This window comes from Xenopus laevis, chromosome 5S (assembly GCF_017654675.1).
Source record: "Xenopus laevis strain J_2021 chromosome 5S, Xenopus_laevis_v10.1, whole genome shotgun sequence".
NCBI classification, from domain to species: Eukaryota; Metazoa; Chordata; class Amphibia; order Anura; family Pipidae; genus Xenopus; species Xenopus laevis.
The window spans coordinates 124,137,660-124,159,405 of NC_054380.1; the positions used below are offsets into that span (position 1 = coordinate 124,137,660).

The 21,746-nt window shown below is 40.0% G+C and overlaps 1 protein-coding gene across 3 annotated transcripts in view; it reads left to right on the top strand.

The window, feature by feature from the left end:
- Positions 1-258: 258 nt before the first annotated feature.
- rnf144a.S (ring finger protein 144A S homeolog) overlaps positions 259-21,746 on the top strand; it is a 37,878-nt gene continuing 16,390 nt past the window's right edge. For 2 of the 3 annotated variants that reach the window (XM_018265919.2, XM_041565049.1), the window contains exons 1-2: positions 259-344; positions 15,934-16,079. In XM_018265919.2, the coding sequence (XP_018121408.1) occupies positions 15,945-16,079 (135 nt within the window). In that variant the 5' untranslated portion in view covers positions 259-344; positions 15,934-15,944. Of the gene's footprint in view, positions 345-411; positions 953-15,933; positions 16,080-21,746 lie in introns of those variants that run through there. The other variant, XM_041565048.1, reaches the window with a different exon arrangement.

Here is a 21,746-nt window from a genome sequence, read left to right on the forward strand (position 1 = left end):
TTAAACGCTTTATGTATATTGCAAAAATATGAACTGGTTTCCTTGTCCCGGGGTAAATGTACCCGCATGTTTGATACAAAACAAAACCAAATCACGCCCTCTGGGTGCTGTGTTTTAGAGAAGCTTATACACAGTATATACAGTACATCCCACTTTCTAGACTGAGCTCCCAGCCCACAGTGTGGCCTGTGCTGTGCAACCTCCCCCAGATCCCTCCTGTCTGACAGCATCACAAACCCTTTTCTCGGTAGCAGAGCAATTAGTATTGCGCATGTGCTGCTTGGAGGCTTCTCTGCATCAAGCTGCTGGTGCCCAGGGTAGAGCTCTACTGCCCATGTCTGCCGGTAAGTAGCCGCTTTGGACTTCAGCTGGATGTTCAGCAGGGGAGGAGGGTGACACTGGTACTTGGTGATGCTCCCAGTAGGAGAGCTTATAACCGTATACTTATATATGCTAGTTGGTCTATTGTTGGTGAGGCTGAGCTTCCCTTATCCCTCATTATTCTCCGCCTATTGATGGTTAAGGGGGAGCAGGTTCCCCAGATGCTGGCAGCATTGTCTCCCTCTGTGACTGATACATGTTCATTGAGTGTTACAGTTGCACAGAAGAATTCTCCAGCAACAGCTCATTGTGCAACCATGTAACATCACCATTGTGCATCCCTGCATTGTTTTGTATCATTGCCTGCAGTGTATACACTCTAATCCAGCAGGGAGTCTATGATTTGGGTATAAACAGTTAACCACCTATCCCCCCCCTTACCCTTCACTTTGCTGAATGCCAAGCTCTCCTCCTTCCCATCTCAATGGAAGTGCAGGCAGCACTGGTGAGGTCACCACACGAGGAAGGGGGAGGAATGCGTGGCTTGTACCTTCTCCACTACCTCTTAAAGGGACAGCGTCCTTCCATCGTCAACACAAGAGGCTGTTCGTGTCTCTGAAAGCGCTTGAAGGTAAGTCGATGAAAACGGAATGCTTTATCATAATGGAAATTGATTTCAAAGCAGGGATGGGATATTCGCTTTTTGTGAGCTCTGTAAGGGTTAATTTGTTTGTTTAAGTGTTTTATTTAAAGGGGAAGCCCATCCAAAAGTTGTATATTGCATCATGAAAGAAAATGCAATTCAAAGCAGCTTTCCCTTATCCCGTGTAAATGTAATTGCTATTGAAAACAGTAGCCCCTTGACTGTTTATGTTTTCAGCACTGCGGATTCTGACTCCTGAAACAGTGTAGCAGATACAGCTCAGCTGACTAACAGACCAAGAAGAGAGCTGATTATTGATACATTCAAGAGTCAGAGCCCAACAGGTTATCCCTGGGTTCAGCTTGCATTTGGCATCTGTAACTTTAAAACCAACACAATGTGTGATTAATGTATATGCGTTATTCATGTGTATTTAGAAAAAGAAGTGGGTCTTATACAAGGGGGCAGTTCGGTGAAGTGTAACACAGCTGTTATTTGTGTAATCATATTACTGTAAACTTATCAGGCATTGCCGGATGCTCTTCTCTGTTTTTCTATAGATCCCCAGCTGTTGCTGAACTACTGGCACTGCCAAGCACCACGCAACAGCCTTTGTCTGTGAGTTACAGTTCAGCATCAGCTGGGGGAAACACAACTACATACAGTTAATCATGTAAATGGAGGCTCACATTCCTCAAACCTCTAAATGAGCAGATAAGTGACCGCTGGGCATTGTTTGTACACAATAGTAGGTTCTGTGAGATAAGGGAACTGTATCCTGTGTAATAGAATGGGTCGCCTAACATTGCACGGTACTTTGGCAGCGGTCAGGCAATGTGAAATATCTATTAGGGGGGTTAAGAGGCAGATATATTGATTTTTATGCCTGTACCTTTGTGCATACTTGCTACATATTGCTTGTGTATTGCTGTTTACAGGGATGTAATTACAGGGGGGTGTTTTGGGACCCAGGGACCTCAGGGGAGGGGGGGGTGGGAACAATCAATGAATTCTTTCCCATTGGAAGTTTTAGAAAACTGCACAATAACGGTGCTAATCTAGTGCTAATCTGCATTTCTGCTTGCAGTGGTTAAAGGAGAAGGAAAGGTCTTTTTACTTGGGGGTGCCAAAAGTTAGGCACCCCCAAGTGATCTCATGTATTTACCTGAAACCCCGGGCCGGTGCACCTATTAGTAGAAAACTGCACCGGCCAGGAATTCTTCCAGCAAACATTATGAAGTGAACATCTTCTTTTCTGGAGCTGTGCATGTGCAGAAGCGCGAAAAGCCAAACTTTAACGAAAAAGCCTGCTATTTTGTTCTACTGCGCATGCGTCTGCCCCGGGAAATTTGAAGATAGAAGAAGCCAGAAGATGATCGCTCAATGGTTCTTGCTGGAAGAATCCCGGGCCGGTGCAGTTTTCTCCTAATAGGTGCACCGGCCGGGGGTTTCAGGTGGTGCACTAGTGATGGGCGAATTTGTCCCATTTTGCTTCGCCAGAGAATTTGCGAATTTCCCACGAAATTTGCGTAATGATGAAAAATTCGCAAAACATGAATATTGACGTCTGCATCAATTTTGAAGCCCGAGTCAGTTCTGACGATCGCGTCAATTTTGAAGCCAGTGTTAAAGTCAATGGGCGTCCAAATAATGTTGACGTGGTTTTGATGCGAGAGACATTTCTGACATGCGTCCAAAAATTTTTGCTGAAAACACTAGTAAGTAAATGAGATCACTTGTGGTGCCTAACTTTTGGCTCCCCCAAGTAACAAGACCTTTCTTTCTCCTTAGAACAATATGAATATGTGTTTCAAGGATACATTATCCTTGACTGAGCAAACTAGTTACTGCTATTAGATAGGGCAGGGAAATCAGCTTAGACAGCTGCTGCTGAATCAACAGAGAATTGGGAATTTTAGATGCAAAGAATGGGCCTCCTGTCCTCAGGCTCTTGTTACTGGGGAAATATTTGTCTGTATTTATTATTTAACATGAGCACAATCATTTATTAACACATTGGGGCCGATTCACTAACTTCGAGTGAAGGATTCGAAGTAAAAAAACTTCGAATTTCAAAGTTTTTTTTGGGCTACGTCGACGATCGAATGGGCTACTTCGACCTTCGACTACGACTTCGAATCGAAGGATTCTAAGTAAAAATCGTTCGACTATTCGACCATTCGATAGTCGAAGTACTGTCTCTTTAAAAAAAACTTCGACCCCCTAGTTCGGCATCTAAAAGCTACCGAAGTCAATGTTAGCCTATGGGGAAGGTCCCCATAGGCTTGGCTAACTTTTTTTGATCGAAGGATATTCCTTCGATCGTTGGATTAAAATCCTTCGAATCGTTCGATTCGAAGGATTTAATCGTTCGATCGAAGGAATAATCCTTTGATCGTTCGATCGTACTGTCTGCGCTAAATCCTTCGACTTCGATATTCGAAGTCGAAGGATTTTAGTTCCTAGTCGAATATCGAGGGTTAAAAAAAATGACTTATTTGTACTTTATTACATTATAACGCAGAACACCTCTTTGTTTAGTTTTTATCCTTCTTTACTTTAAACTCTTTAATCTTCGTCTAAACAAGCCTATCCATTTTGCATTGCCTGGGCTCGGAGTAATGCCCCATGGGAAGTGATTGTCGAATAAATTCGACAAGCACGAATTTGCGGCGAATTTCCACATTTTGTCACCAGCGAATAAATTTTGCAGCTAAAATTCACCGGGGAAAATTTGCTGGCGGCAAAAAATTTTGGACGTGTCTGAAAAGCGTCAGAATTGACACGGGAATCAAAATGTGAGTTTCTGGAATTTTTCCGTGAAACGAAACGGGACAAATTCGCCCATCACTACCCATGGGGTGATTTTTGTCTTTTGCCCTAAGTATTTATAATTAGCTTTCTATTACATCAATTGCCTGAAAACCATTGTTAATAAACAGACACTTGAGAATAGCCATTTCAACACTGGCATTATGCGTTTGTGCTACTTAAAGGATCAGTGGCCAGAGTTCCTCATGTGCCATTGTGCCAATAAACATACATACAGTGGCCTTCCTAGATGTCTCTGGGCCCCACAGTAAATCTAAGGGCCCCCAACATATCCAGAGGTTGTCCTTTTTTACCAATATGTTGGAATTGCTCATTATTTAGGAAAGACTTTCACTGGCACACAGGATTTTTAGCTGCAGGGCAAGCCCTTGCAATTTTTTAATGCAGTGCAGGTGCAACGTTTCGGGGTCACGCCCCTTTGTCAAGCATCATCATTATTTAGGGCCTCGTGGGGCCACTATACCTCCTGGGCCCCCCTACAGCCGCAGGGTCTGCTTCCTCTGTAGTTACACCCTTGCATACATAATTTACATATAAATAATAAAAAAAATAAAAGAAATCATCTTTAAATTGTGACCTACTGTTATAACTATATCATACTGGCTGGTTAACTAAATGCTTCACTTGACAAAATAAACGTGCAGGGGATATCCCCGCTACACTAGCCTTCTGTGTTTGGCAAATTTTTGTGCTGATACTATTGGGAGAGGTGCCGACCCCTCCAGCCAACACTAGGCAACCATTACCAGGAGAGTACCTAGGGGAAATAGGGATTTTTTTTTGCTGGTTAACTAAATGCAACAGGTTGAAAGAGAAAATAAGCATTACTTTTTGCTGTTGCCGTTGGAGAAGCACTACTACTGGCCGCTAAGAAGCAAATAGCAGGATTCATGTTACAGCAGGGCCTTTGATATGACTAGGATAAGGAGAAAACACCAAGAAACATCAAAAGAGGCTGGCACAAACCTAGTCCCACAAAGTAATAAAGCCGAAGTCAGATTGTAAAAGGTTAAAAACTAGGGATGGGCGATTTTTTTCACCTTGTTTCATGGCGAAAATGATGTCCTTAGACTTGTACAGGGTCACGTTTCAAAAAAAAAAAAATGACGGAAAAAAAATTTGCTGCGCATCAAATTTTTCTTGACGCCCACAGGCTTTATTGGGCGTCGGCGACATTTCGCCGGTAGGGAGTTTTAGGCGAAACGAAACTGGTCAAATTCGCCCAAGCCTATTAAAAACGTAAATTTTACTTTGCAAAATTAAGAACCAAGGCCTGATGCTTTTCGTGTTTACCAAGGACACTTAATCATAGGCTAATGTCCTTGGTAGACACAAATGCATCAGGCCTTGGTTCTTAATTTTGGAAAATAAAATGTACGTTTTTAACCTTTTACCATCTGACTTCAGCTTTACTTCGTTGTGGGACCAGGCTTGCGCCAGCCTCCTTTGATGTTTCTTGGTGTTTGCTCCCTCTGCTGAATGTCTGGGGCATGTGCACCCGGGCCCACCTTACACAGTGGTCAGCTCATCTTATGTACCCAATACATTACATACACTGGTTCTTTATTTGTATAATTAGGATAAGGAGAAGCTTGACCGCCGTGACTGTTACACGAATCAGAAATCAGTATAAGACAAAGAAACAAAAGCATTGCGCAAATAGGATTAGCAACTAGATCACTGAGCATATGAACTGAACGGAAATTGAGAACTGTGAGGGAGCACAGGGAATCCAGCTGGTTGCTTTGGAAGTAAATGAAGGGTTGTTGTTACAAAAAGAGGTTCAGAATTAACAGGGGGGGGTGTATTACCTAAATCATGAACATCCAACCAGTGACCCTTAAGCTTAAAGCTTGGGGGACAGTGCAGAGTCCCCAAGTTCAGCACATTCAGGAGTCTCTGAATGCCAGATCAGTAAGAGTTCTTGCTACTGGAAATAAGTCTCAGTCACGGGCTCATTAATGACAAGGTTATAATTTGTTTTGGTGACATTTTAAAACCAAAGTCACCGTTTGTCTTATGCCAAAATTTGGAGTGATTAGTTGTGAAAAACGCGGAGGATGGAGCAACTGTGTTAAGTGGAGAAAGAAAGAGGATTGGCATTAAAATTAGTCAATGTACTCAGTGGGCAATGACCCAATAACCCTAGACAAAGAAATAGTAGCTCTGTTTGGAAAATTGAAGTTATTGAACTACATGTGCTAGTGTCCCACTGAAACCAGGAGCTGGAGAGCTACAGATTTCCCATAAATGATGTAGAGCAGGAATTCACAACCTTTAGAACCCATGAGCAACATTCAGAAGTAAAAGGAGTTGGGGATCAACACTAGCATGAAAAATGTTCTTGGGGTGCCAAATAAGTGCAGTGATTGGCCATTTGGTAGCCCCTATGTGGATTGTCAACCTACATTGAGGCTCTGTTTGGCAGTGCACCTGGTTTTTATACAAACAAAACTTGCCTCCAAGCCTGGAATTCAAAAATAAGCACCTGCTTTGAGGCCATTGGGAGCAACATCCAAGGGGTTGGAGAGCAACATGTTACTCATGAGCTACTGGTTGGGGATCACTGATGTAGAGAGTCTCCACCCTTTGCTCTCAGGGGCTTAAGTCAAAGAAATAACTTACCCTTGAGTATTACTTTTAATTCTGTACAAGGATCATTGGCATTCTACAGTTGTTAAATAGTAATGGGCGATTTTGCGGTGTTTCGTTTTGCCGGAAAATTTGAGAAATTCGTGAAACTGCGAAAAATTTGCGAAACAGTGCCGGCGTCTCGTTTTTGACGCCGGCGCCCGTTTTTGACGCTGGCGCCCGTTTTTTTTACACCAGCTCCCGTTTTTGATGCCAGCGTCCGTCTTTTTTTTCGGACAAATTTTCGCGGGCGTTTTCGCAAAGAATCGTGCAACTTTGCCGCAAATTCGCGCCTGGTGAATATATTCACCCATCACTATTGTTAAATACAACTCCTATTACTACTATTACTTTACTTTTACACTTAATTTCTAGCATCCATAACCCTGATCTGGCTTCATTTGCCTTAGCTCAGTGGCCCACAAATCTGGGTTTGGAGTTGAAGGCCAGTACAGGTGAGATTTTGGAAGAATGGATGTTTATTGTCCTATATACACATAAAAGCCTAGCTTGAAGATGAGTATACTATTTTGGGTTGAAAAACATTTTATGTCCAAGATATTCTTGGAACTGTAATGTGATACACCAATGTTTTCCTATATCTGTAGCTTTGTTATGAGCAAAAGGTGATTATGACCAATAGTCTAATGGAAATGTGAACTGCCCTTCTCAAAAGAGCAAAAGAAGTCTTTCAATGGCTTTCTGGTATGAATCATGCCAGGGAATACAGTTTATTTTAGGCTTTTGCAACTCACAGGGAATATCGATTCCCCATATCAGAGACAATAACAAGACTAGCACAAACAATACCACTCAATCAAGATGAAGTTTTATTCCCTACGTGCCAACTTTGGACCCAATGCTCAATAGGGGTCTCGGATTCTTTTGCCTGTACAACAACAATATATCATCTGCTTAGTACTCCTAGTCTATTTAGTACTTGTACATTTAAGGAATGGACATTCTTGTTAATCAGTAAAAGTGTGTATAGGTAGGGAGCAAAAAGATGAGTGACGTACAAATATGTCGTGTCCATAAACATTCACCGCTTCTGTGACTAACAAGACCTTTTTAACTGAATATCTAATTATGTGTAATAAATGTCAGGCACAGTATGTAGGTCAGACTGGCTGCATATTAATGGTGAAGAAACACATATCCAGTGAACACAACACTGAGAGGGTTATTTATCAAAATCTGAACATTTCTCAGAATTTTATGAAAACGACTCCGTCCTAATCCGCACAGATTTTTTCCCCTTATTTATCAAAACATTTTCCTGAAAATTTCTTATTTGGGGAAAAAAGTCGATACAATCGTGACAAAATTGGCACCTGAATCCCTCAATTTTTTCAGATTTGTTGCTGAATATCACGACTTTTTCAGAAACCCAGCACAAATCAGTATATCTTTGGCACATCTGCCATTGACTTCTACATGAACTCAGCATGTCTCAGTTGCAGTACTTTTTTATTCGGACTTTTAACACCCTCTGTGTTTAATAAATCATGAAAAATTTGTTTTTTCCACAAAAAAATAGTGTTTGTCAGCTTTGAAAGAGCCAATGAGAAGAAATCGGACTTTAAAAAATAACCCCCTCTGAGATTGAGGTCTACAGAAAGAAGTTCCATTTGGCAAAAATACTGTACAGTGATAGGTACTTAAAAAAGCCATTAGACCTAGCTAATTACTAGCCATTACTTTATTGGAAGAAGACGTGAAATGGATTTTCTGTATAAGTAGAAGTCAGACTTTTGGACAGGAATATTACATGGGGAGGCACATTTATCAAGGGTCGAATTTCTATTGAGTTTTTAAAAACTCCCCCAAACTCCCATTAATTCGAAATTCGAACCAATCGGAAATAAAAAAAAAAAAATGTCAAACTCAGATGTATTAAATCGTCCCGAAATTCTAATCTAATTAGAATCTAATTTGATTTGAATTTAAAAAACACATATTGTGTGATCAAGTTACTCATAGATAAATTTTTTGAATAATTGCGGGCAATTTTTTAAAACGAAGGAATCTAGTTGCATGTGTCTTTGACAAGAATTAGCCGCAAGTAGTGATGGGCGAATTTGGGGTGTTTCGATTCGCCAAAAAATTTGCGAATTTCCTGCGAAATTTGTGAATTGGCGCTGGCGTCTAGTTTTTTACGTTGAGTCCACTGCGCTGGCGGTTTTCGTGAATTTATTCACAGGCGGCGAATCGCGGGAATTCGCTGCAAATTTGCACCTGTCAAATAAATTCGCCCATCACTGGCCGCAAGTGTGTTGAAATCGATGATGTCCAAATGCCATGATTTCTGGTGTTTGTGTCTAAAGCACTCCTGGATTTTTTTGCTCTTTGCCGTTCTGCTGTAAATAGCTCCTTTATATGTTTAAGCTTTTATTTTAAATCTTAATAACAGGAAGGTGCTGAATGCAAATAAATGGGCCATCTAAGCTTGTTTTTCCCCTCACAAAACAAATGGAACAACATGAGAGCTTCAAATCTACAATCACAAAAAATGTGTTGTATAAGACACATTAGAGAGCTTTTGGTATGAACAAATAGAATAATAGTAAAGTAAAGTAAATACATAAATAATTAAATATTGTCCCTGTTTGTACAGGGCTGGACACTTCATATCACTTCGTGAGTGAAATCAATGCAGATTTTGTTTTCTCAAGGTAATATCCCTGCCTGGAAGGTTCAAATAAATGGGAACCTCATGCTTTGGTGGCTTTGTAATTAATGATGGGCGAATACATTCGCCAGGTGCGAATTCACAGCGAATAAATTTGCAAAACTGTGGTGAAGATTCGCTGGTGAAAAATCCGCCACGTCAAAAAAATGTTGGCGCGTCTGAATTGTTGTGTGCCAAAAATTTTCAGACACCCATTGACTTTTATGCATTTGGATATAATAGGCACGCGTATAAAAATTATCGTGGGCGTCAGAAGAACTTTGCTGTCCATTGACTTCAATGCATTTCGCGAATTCGCCCATCACTATTTGTAATATTTGGAGTATCTCACATAACATCATTACTGGATTGAAAAACAAAGTAGTACATATTGCTTGAGTGCTTGGTATAAGCAGGTAAGAATAACAGTCTTGCTCTCAGCAGAACATAAATGTATATCCAAGCCCGGATTTGTGGTGAGGCCACAAAGGCCCGGGCCTAGGGAGGCAAACTGTCAGGGGCGGCACGTCACCCAGCCACACCATAACGAGCACCAGGGAGCTGCAGCTCCCCATTGATCTGGCGCATGTCCGCCTGCACGCAAGCCTGCTTGCGCGGAGGGTGGAATAAGATATTAATATATATATATTTATATATATTTAATATATATATGCATATACTGTATGTGCTGCTGAATTCCCAGCTTTCCCTCTCTCTCTATCTTTCTCTTGCTCGCTATTAATTTGTACTGTGATTTTTTTACATCAAAGGAAAGCTATTATTTTATATTGTGGCCTTTGGGAGCCTCGTGCATTATCCTATAAATGTCCTGTTTTAAGACAAGGCCAGCTTTTAAATCTTTCATAGCAGTTTGGGAAGAAAGTGGGTTTAATAATTATGCTATGGCTATGATAAGTACAGTGGTTTGCTTGTCACAGATCAGAACAATTAGAACTAGATTAAAAGACAACTAAAGCCCATAAGAAACAAGTTTCTTTAATTACTGTTATGTGCAGTTTCCCCACAGACACTCCTAATAACCTCAAAGCACTGGGCTCTTAAAGTATATTCAGCGCATTGTTAATGTATAACTTACTGGAAGACCAGGAGATGGAGGACATCAGTGGTGTATCATGTTGTAAAATGGATAATTCTAAGATACTTTGCAATTGGTCTTCATTTATCTTTTTTTTTATAGTTTTAGAAATTCTGACTTTGACTTCCAGCTTTCAAATGGGGTCAATGACCCCATCTAATAAACAAATGCTCTGTAAGGCTACACATTAATTTTAATTGCTACTTTGTATTACTCATCTTTTTTATTCCAGTTTCTTATTCAAATCAGTGCATGGTTGCTAGGGTAATTTGGACCCTAGTTACCAGATTGCTTAAAGGAAAACTATACCCCCAAAATTAATACTTGAACAACAGTTTATATCAAATTAAGTGACATATTAAAGAATCTTATCAAACTGGAATATATATTTAAGAAAATATTGTCCCTTTACATCCTTGAACCACCATTTGTGATGGTCTGTGTGCTGCCTCAGAGATCACCTGGCCAGAAATACTGCAGCTCTAACTGTAACAGGAAGAAGTGAGGAAGCAAAAGACACAACTCTGTCTGTTAATTGGCTCATGTGACCTAACATGTATGGTATGTTTGTGTGCACTGTAAATCGTACGATCCCAGGGGGCGGTCTTTATTTTTTAAAATGGCAGTTTTCTATTTATGATTAACCAATGACGTATACTACTAAAAAAATATATTGTTATGCAAATTTACATGAAGCAGGGTTTTATATATGAGCTGTTTTATGCAATATTTTTTTTATAGAGACCTACATTGTTCGAGGGGTATAGTTTTCCTATATGATGCAAATTGAAAAGCTGCTGAATAAAAAGCTAAATAATTCAAAAATAATACAAAATGAAAACTAATTTCAAATTGGCTCAGAATATCACTGTCTGCATCAAACTAAAAGTTAATTTAATGGTGGACAACCCCTTTACACTCCGGTTGCTTTCCAGGTAGAGCACTGCTTTTTGCAACTCTCTCTACTGAGCCCTCAGCTGAATAGTAGAGAAATAAGTTTATTTAAGATGAATTATAACTCTCACAAATACATTCAGAAGAGCCCCCTATACATGCACCGATGGCTGGAAGTGCCAGCAATACATACATAAGAGGGCTCAGTTCTTGCTGCTCCATTTTGTGACCTTAGTTGACACCAGCAGATAAGGTGGATAAATCATGGTCAGTTGTCTGCACCACTCACACATGTTTTGCAAACTTATATTACTTTCTGGCATGTCCAATTCCTGTTTTAGATTCCCAAAAAAGTGTGTAAGACAATCCTCTGTCATCATTTTTATTATGCCATTTTTATTTGTAAATTACACTGATTACATTGCAAATATCAAATTTTATTTCTGAACCAGCCAGTGTATTTTTTTTAGTTGTAATATTGGTGTGTAGGCAACTATCTCAGGCCATTTTGCCTGGTCATGTGCTTTCTGAAACAGCCAGTGCTGCAGTATGGAACTGCTTTCTGACAGGCTGTTGTTTCTTCTACTCAATGTAACTGGATGTGTCGCAGTCGAACCTGGATTTTACTGAGTGCTATTCTTAGATCTACCAGGCAGCTGTTATCTTGTGTTAGGGAGCTGCTAACCGGTTAACTTCCCATCGTTCTGTTCTTAGGCTGCTGGGGGGGGGGGTATATATCACTCCAACTTGCAGTACAGCAGTAAAGAATGACTGAAGTTTAGCAGAGCACAAGTCACATGACTGGGGACAGCTGGGAAACTGGCAATATGTCTAGCCCCATATCAGATTTCAAAAAGAAATAAAAGAAAATTTGTTTGTTCCTTTGAGAAATGGATTTCAGTGCAGAAGTCTGCTGGAGCAGCACTATTAACTGATGTGTTTTGAAAAAAAACTTTTTTCCCATGACAGTATCCCTTTAACACTCACATCTTGGGTCTCATACCCACTTCTCCTTTAATATTTGAAACTCTACTGGGCAGGACCCTTTACGCCTCCTGCATGCAGGGTCAGGACACTGGGAAAAAACCTGGTGGGCTCCCGGCCCTCGTGGGGTCCACCAGCCCAGATCTGCTCCCACCTGCCTGACACTCTGTGCTCCCTGATCTTTCCCTGTCCCAACCAATAGAAGAAAAGCATGTAAATGCAGGCAGGGGGGAGGCAGATGGAGGGGGTTGCTGGCGAGAAACCCTGAAATTGGTGGGGGGGGGGTTGGGGGCCCTGAAAATGTCAGAGGAGGGGGTGGTTAGGGGTCTGGAGCATGTGTGTACAGTCCGACGCTGCCTGCATGAGTTAATATTTGTATGTAATCTTTGTGTTTGATATACACACCCATATATTGTACACGTCTGCACTGTATTTGGACACTTTGTAGATAATTGTTAGTCATAATCATAATTATAACCCCCCCCCTCACTACCCAACTCTGGGGAAGCTGTACATTTCACAGGTCTGTTAAGTTTCTATGGGGGACGTAATAACATTCGCAAAGAGCAAAACTTTGCGAATAAAAATTTGCCAGCCGTAATGTAATATTCTTCTCCAGGCTTTTATTGCATTGCAATTGCTTTGCAGCTTCATTAAATATTTTGTGGGAAAAAAAAATGTTTTGCGATTGTGAAATTTTATTACATACACTGCAAACATTCACAAACATATATATAATATATATATTAAAACTATTGCGTTTAGATATCTTGAAGTGATATTACATATTTTCAGTTGCTAGAATAGAAAATGAGGGTCCTAATGAATGGTAACTTTGCTCTGCATCACTGCATGTTTATTTGAAAACGCTTAGCAATATCCCTCAATCATTCCATCTGTGGCTGCTTGGCTGCCCTTGGAGCACAGACCTTGGGTTCTGGTTAAGATTTAGTTCTCTGCTTGATTTCATACTCCAGATAAAAGAATTGGGCAATTGGGAATCACATGTAGTGATGGGTGAATAAATTCGAATTTGCGAATTTCCGCATTTCGCCGCCAGCGAATAAATTAGTGAATCTCCAGCAAAAATTTGCCGCCGACGTCCAACTTTGGCCGTGTGTCCCGAAAAGTCACTTGCGTCAAAACTGTTGCTCGTCAACACCATTGACATTAACGCCAATGTCAAAATTGACGCAAGTGACTTTTCTTACACTCGTCCAAATTGGACACGGGCGTCAATTTAGATTTTCACTATTTTTTCCCCATTTCGCAAATTTTGCGGGAAATTCGCAAATCACTCACACATGTTTTAAAAAACAGATGTTTTACTTTTGTAAGACATAATTTAGTAAGACCCGGAACAGAAGTGCGAGAGCAGTAAAGGTGGCCATAGACGAAAAGATCCGCTCGTTTGGTGACATTGCCAAACGAGCCGATCTTTCCCCGGTGTGCCACTAACGGGCATGGCTATATCGGGGGTAATTTGAATGTTTGGCCCTATGGCCAAACAATCGGATTATGATGAAAGCGCAATGGGCTCCGGTGGGATCGGTTGGGACAAAATCAAACCTGTCCGATCGACCAAACAACCGATCTCCACCTGGACAAAAAATGTAGGGACTCTCCACACACGGTCCGAAAATCATATGAATCCTCGATTCGTACGATAGGATCTTTGCGTCTATGTCCACCTTAAGGGGCACAATAATTCTTGTGCACAGAGCTCTTCTGACCAGGATCTTCTAGCGCTGGATAAAAATTAATTATCCAATGAAATCTACTCCCAGGATCAGAGCCCAGAAGACCAAGAAGGATCAATTACCCTTTATTATCAATGCTAGAAGTCAAGTAACCCTCACTTAGCTTTTTAGAAAGGATAGAAATTTTTTTGACAGTATTAATGGGGTATACCCTATTGTAACCACTAAGTCATGTCACAGCTGACACTTTTCAAGAAGACAGCTTCTTCAGAGGTCGTAGGAGTAAGTGGATGCACAGGTGGAATACAAGAGAGAGGGAGACGTTGGCAGAAGCCATCTTTTTGTATTACAGAGATTCACCTGCACAATCTGCACCATAACACTGGAGAAATGCTCAGAAGTAGGATTTATATAAGTGCAATGAGTTTTAAAACCTTTTTAAAAACAAAGGCAAATGACACTATGGGGCACATTTACTAAACTCGAGTGAAGGATTAGAATAAAAAATACTTTGTATATTAAAGTACTTTTTTGGCTAATTCAACCATCGAATTGGCTACTTCGACCTTCGACTACGACTTCGACTAAAAATCGTTCTACTATTCGACCATTCGATAGTCGAAGTACTGTCTCTTCAAAAAAAACTTCGACCACCTACTTCGCCACCTAAAACCTTACGGAAAGGATTGATTTTAAAAAATATATTTCAGGGCATACATGTACTTAATTATTTCCAGCTATCCATTCTCTTACATGATATACATTCCTGGCAGATTATAATGATAACCTAATGCACAATATACAGCAGCCTATTGGTTTAGAGAAATCCAGTACATTAGTGAAGCCTGCTCTCTCCCTTCCTGTATAGTAGTTCAACACCACCCATTTCATCTTTGGTCACCACAATTATTGTAATGCAGTACTAATAACCCCACAAGTCTGTTAATTATTCCAAGAAAAAGCTGTCCATAATGGCTCATTTTTATACAATAATTACAGTATGCCTTTTAAGTAATGGATAATTGCACTTCGGTGTTACATGGAAAAAGGCTTCAGCGGTAAAATCACCTGCCTAATTAGTCTGCCTGCCTCACCTCAAATTATTCCTTCTAAAATATGACTTCCGCTTCTTCCATAACAATTCCATAATTGGATATGTAGCAATTTATATGGGAGACAGGAGTGAATTTCTTGTTTATTTTAAAATATACTAATCTGCATTAACACTAAAAAAAAAGTTTGTGAAGGGTTTGCTCCTCACTTGGCTACTAAGCAGATAGTATTCTCTATGGGCAAAGAGTGAGGGTAGTTGTAAATCTTTCAGCTGGTGTATTGCCAGCTCGGACATAGTGAACAAAGCCTATAGGCAGTGCATGGGGTGTATTGCCTTTGACACAAGATCACAAATAGATAAGAAAATACAAAAACAAACACAATCCACCAGGCTTTTTGCTTCCCTTCGTGCTCCACGGTGTCTGCAAATGGCTCCCAATGAGCTTGTGAAAGATATATATAAAAAGAAAGGCAATGGGGACATCATGTGTTGTTCGTTTTAATAGTTTTGAAACAGGGGTCCCCAACTTTTTTTTTACCCATGAGCCACATTCAAATGTAAAAAGGTTCTGGAGCAACATAAGCATGAAGAAAATCCAGGGGGATGACAAATAAGGGCTGTGATTGGCTATTTGGTAGCCCCTATGTGGACTGGCAGCCTACAGGAGGCTCTGTTTGGCAGTACACCTGGTTTTTATGCAACCAAATCTTGCATCCAAAGCAGAAATTCAAAATAAGCCATTAAGAGCAACATTCAAAGGGTCTGTGAAGAGCATGTTGTTTCAGAGCCACGGATTGGGTATCACTGCTATTGAAGGATGTCTACATACCTCCCAACAATTAAAGATTCAAATGTTCCAGTGACACCCATGCATACCACCAACAGGAAAAGTCTGACAAATGTTTTGAAATGTATAACCAGCTGTGCAATGCTACCAGGCAAAAGTAGGGTCATTTGCAGAGGATTCAATATACCTTGGCAGTTTGTATACATCGACTCGAGCTCTATCTACTCCACATTGCCTGTGTGGTCATATTTAACTTATGTTTTATTTTCATTGTCTGCTTTATTAGAATTTAATACTGGATGTCTTTTATTAAACTACAGATTAATCTGCCATGACTACAGCAAGATACAGGCCTACGTGGGATTTGGCTCTGGAACCATTGGTTTCCTGCAAGCTTTGCCTTGGAGAATATACAGTTGAACAAATGACCACGATAGCACAATGCCAGTGCATTTTCTGTACCCTGGTTAGTAACACTTCTTTTCTGGTTATTATCTTCTTCTATAGCACTAACTGTGCAGAAACACAATCTTATTAACCAATGCCTGCCCCATAGATCTTACAGTTTGGTGCCTAAGACACATGCATGGAGATAAAGTGATTTGGCAAAGGCCAACAGCCAAGGCCGGACAGAGGTTACCTTCAACTGGTCCACTGAAGAATTTAGAATTATCCATTTATTTATATATGGCCAGCAAATGTTTTAAAATTGTGTTGCAAGTTTTTTTTATTCATTTAAGAGATGAAAATAATTATTCGAATAACAAGTGCTCAAAAACTTGACTGGTAGGCCAAGCAGAATGCCAACAGAACAAACAGTGTAACATATTTAGACCTTGTATTTAACATGATTCTTGAATTATTATTACCAGAAACCCCATTGGATATGCGTACATAAGTTGGCAACAGAATTTACATTTAGCTTATTATAAGGTTTGCTGAATCCCACCCTCACATCAACCTTCCAGTTTGTCATTGTCAACCACCCATTTTCCACCAGTTTAAAACACCACTATGAAGACAGTATTGGTAGTAATGCCTAGACACATTCAGTAAATGGGCTATAGACACAGTATAGTGCAATATTTAGCCTGTGCAGTTATAAATATGACATTGATAGCTATGGCATGGAAAGGAAAGGGTAAAGCACAACCAGCAAATGAAGAAGTTCTTAAACAATGCTTTGATTGTCCTGTCTTAGGCTATGCGCAGTCAAACTATAAAACATTAGCTCATTGAATCCTGTAATTTGAGCCAACTGTCTTATGATTAAGACTAGAAAATTAAAGATCCTGCATTGTGTGGTATGGAAATATAATTTACACTATAATGCATTTTCCCGTTATTTTTAGCTTTTCTCCTTTGAATTTTTAGAAATAGCTGCAACTAGTAATTAGTATTGCATTAGGCAGACCCTGCTGGGACCCTAGTATCAAGGCAGTCAGAGTGTAGCAATAAACATATCTACCTCTTTATCAACCACACTCACACACAAACACATTATGGATACACAGTCACAGTCTATAATGGTTAATAGAAACTCATACCCCAGTTTAGGGGATCAGCAAGGGTTACTGAGCACACTTGACCACCTTAACCACTCTTTGCCAGAAGGAATGGCAGTTATATAGAGAGTAATGTACCCATCATTGTAAGTAGACATGTTTCAATCATCACTAAGAACTGATTATAATTGATGACGTGGCCAAGAACCATTTATAAGCATATATTTTGTGTATTATAAATACTGCATATACTTTTGACTCACCGTTGGCAGTGGGGTTATGTCATTGATCTCCTAACCACTCATGGAACGGAAACTAAATAAAAACAGTTCAGGAATACCCATAACTAAGTAGGTGGATTAGGGGATTTAAATACATGAAGGTACAAGTTACTCCTCATCCCTCCCTAAGCTTGGCTTTACTTTAATTCAGTAGGGATTGGGTCAGTAATCAATAATAACTGCACTCCTGTCATATGACCCTTCACCCATCTACTTAAATATTTTACTTTCCAATAGGACCCATAATGGGGCACAAACCTTTTACCAATCAGTAGATGACTAAGAAATTGCTATTGCTAGCTTCAGCCAAGCAAGCCTTTTCCAGATGGTTTGGCAATGGCAGCGAGTTCTGGTGGGACACAAAATTTCATAATTATTTAAAACAACACTTTGAAGCTCATTAATTACAATTATATTGGTTTTAGATGTTTTTATGAATACATTTTATTTCTCTAACATCTCAAAATGTGATTTATTAAAAGATCCTACAAAATAAGTCTGAATGATCGAAATAAAAATATAATTACGTTCAAATCCTCTTGAAAAGTTACATTTTTCGGGCAACTACTAGCAAAAAAAATCCCTGAAAACCTCTGAAAATTTCTAATTGATTAAAAATGTTCAAAAGGATCAACACAGCTCCCATTAACTTCTATAGGACCTTGACAGCTTTTACCTGGTGATTTTTATGTATTAGAGCTTTTTGTGGTTTTTACAACTAATAAATCACGCGTTTTAAGTGTTTTAGAGAAATAAAAAAAACTAATTTTACAGAAAAAAAATGTGAATTTGATTTGTGAAAAAAATTAGGGAGGAATGAGGTAAAAGATAGGGCAGGGTAGAGTGGGCACCATAGAGTCTTCAGCCGGGACAGTCCAGTCCGACCCTGTATAAATAAGACTTCTTCAGACATAAAAACATCAGTATGTCAATAACTATTGTGACATGCCACTGGCCTGCACATGCACTTTTATGGGGGAATTAGCGTTTGGTAGGCAGGTAGCTTTGGATTTTTGAGCTTAGAGACAGGGACACCAAGGCTTCAGACAAAAAACAGGTTTATTAAGCACTGGACATTCCAACGAAAAGGCAACAGAAAAATGTTCAGGTTACAGTTCAACTTCACTGTAGAACATGCAGGGTACAGTTCAGTAAATACACTGCAAAACATTCAGGGTTTTCCCCCCTCTGGTCGCTCACCATCAAGGGAAACTCTCACCCTCTTGCACCTTGAAGTATTTGGGCTTCACACTCAGCCCTGCTGGCTTACCCTCCTGGGACTCAGACTCACTAGCCTCTGCCAGTCCTTTTCTCTTTCTTTCCCCACAAGGGATTTAGGCTCCAAGCTCTGGAACTCTCTTGCTGGCAGAAAAGCTCCTTCTGCCCAGCTCTGTCTCTCACAGCCCCTCACTTCCCTGGAGAGCCCTGAACTGTGCTCACACAGCCCTTTTACATTGCCAGGTAGATCCTCTCTCAGCTGCCACTTAATTACCTGGCTGAGAGGGAATATTAACCCTACCTGAGCCAAATATTCCTTTGCAGCACATACAATGCAGTTTAAATGCACTCTTTTGTGTGTCTTTTGCTCTAAGACAGTGGTGTTTCCCAAACACCCTGTCACACTTTATTTATAGAAAAATTAATGCAATTAAAGGGCATGTAAATTCTAAAATAGAATAAGGCTAGAAATGCTGTATTTTGTATACTAAATATAAACATGAACTTACTGCAGCACAAGCCTAATCAAACAAATAATTTATGCTTTCAAAGTTGGCTACAGGGGGTCACCATCTTGTAACTTTGTTAAACATCTTTGCAAGACTAAGACTGTGCACATGCTCAGTGTGGTCTGGGCTGCTTAGGGCTCGTCATAAACAAAGCTACTTGAGTTCTGCATGGCTGGGAATTAAGGCGGGGGCTCCCCCTGCTGTTCATAAGTATGATTGTTTCCCTGCTCAGCAGTTAGGGACCGTCTGACAATTCCTATCCACAGCAGTAAATGAAGGGAGAATTTCACTGCATACAGTCAGGTTTCTTATAAAAACAGAACATATTTTTTAATTAAAGTATATTGGAGATAGGTTTCTTTATGTATTTAAAGTCCAATAAAAGCTTGTTCATTTGTTTGAAAGGCTTTGAACTATTCATGCAGTTTAGCTCCCTTTGAACCTAATTTGACTTGACCTGGAACATGATACTCCATGCTTTCTCTATTGCACTAAATCTGGCATTTACTTTCCAATCGTTGCCATGACTAAGTAAATTTAAATAGACTTGTAATTATTATGCAGTGGTAATTCTAAAGGTGCATTGATTCTCTTATGTCATCTGTTGAAGTTCTTCTCTATGGATGATGGCTTAACAGTTGCTTAGCAATGCTTTACGCAAGCTGAGAATTTTTATATAATAGCAGTGATTTGTTCCTCTGTGTAAGGAATCTACAGAGACTAAAGAATACAGACAGCTGAATATAAGACAAAAGTATCATTTAATGGATGTGTGCCCAGTGGGGGAACATGCTGTGCTCAACTGGCCCTATAGCAGACCCCTTTACTTGTTCCAGAACCCTTGAGGTCTGTGTAGCTTTCCATATTTTTGTATTGTAGATATTAGAAGCAATATGATCTGCTTGCAAAATCTAATTCAAATAAAATCACTTTGATTATTCCGACTTGATGCAATTGGTGCAGCCCTTGGACACCAGTCTTTTCAACAGGAAAAAATATGTACAAAATGCCTCTATTAAGCCTGCTTTATAGCAAGAATAAAATTGGAGGGGGCTCGATATTCATTTACTTTCAATTCATGAGATGTATTTAACTGATTTAACTGTATAAATTCTTGTAATGCTAATTTGAGCTATATTAAATGATGTCCAGCTAAAGCAATAGAGCATGGGTTACACTGCACTCTAACATACAGGAATGGGCCTTCGCTATGTGGAAGTTATGAAGAGGAGTGGAACTCCAACTAACTACTGTGCTTAAAATAAAATAAGGACACCAGGAGAACAGGTTTTATTGTCCAAGATCCAAAGAGATCAAAGAGAGTTTAGCAGGGTCAGTACAATGTTGCACCATGTGGAGATAGCTTTAAGTTGTTCAAGAGTCATCCCTAGGGTTTCGATGCCCATTGTACTCCGGATCTCAGACAGCTAAAATGGATCAGGGAGAAGTTTATGCCTGAATACCTCTTAGAACTGAGGTCCCTTCACTTAGGCAAGCAGAGCCTTATTGGAGTACAGGTTGCTCTTTCTAGCTAAATCTCACTTTCCTAGAAAATCCTATTAGATGAAATATCTTGTCACAGACAAAGCCTCATTCAAGGGGTTTCTTCTCCTTGACTTTCACTAATGGGGTTGTCCCTTTAGGGCAGCACAACTTTACTGGGCCTTGTTGATCTCAGGCTCCCTGGAACACATCCACCAGAGTTAGCAACCGAAGGTCAATTAGAAAGATCCACTCCTAACCAAACACTGTATTAAAGTGTGGCAGGAAGTGCTCATAATCCTATGGGACAATGATAGAAATATGTAAATGAATAAAGGGATTCAATACATGAGCTTTTGCCGGTAACTTGAGTAATAAGGAAGTGTAGGGATATAAAGCCATAGGGAGGGTAATAAACCTATGGGTCTCTACACTCAAGAATACCTTTATCCTGCAAGTGATCTATAGGTATGGAGATAAGGGACAGTGTGATTCATGATCCATGATCCAAACCTTGGGATATGTTTTGCACACATATAGTCAGGAATCCTTTTTGGCCAACTCTACAAGTCAGCATCAAACTCAGGAACACATTGCTACTAGGCAGTAGTGCTATCCTCTAAACCAGGGATCCCCAACCTTTAGAACCTGTGAGCAACATTCAGAAGTAAAAAGAGTTGGGGAGCAACACTAGCATGAAAAATGTTCCTGGGATGCCAAATAAGCACTGGGATTGGCCATTTAGTAGCCCCTATGTGGATTGTCAACCTACATTGAGGCTCTCTTTGACAGTACACCTGTTTTTTATGCAACCATAACTTGCTTCTGTCTGGAATTCAAAAATAAGCACCTGCTTTGAGGCCACTGGAGCAACATCCAAGGGGTTGGAGAGTGACATGTTGCTCACCAGCTACTGGTTGGGGATCACTCCAAACCATCATGCTGCCCCATATGGATTGTACAGTGTACTGCATTGCAGTAGTATGTTGCAATGATAAAGCAAATTTTGGCATGCCTACCAAGAATTGGTCAAGCACGATTTGTACAAATATCATGAGATTATTTAGTGCCTGTTTCCATACACCAATATAGAAAACCTCTTTTACTGCTGTGTTTTTCATATCCTTGACCACTTAAT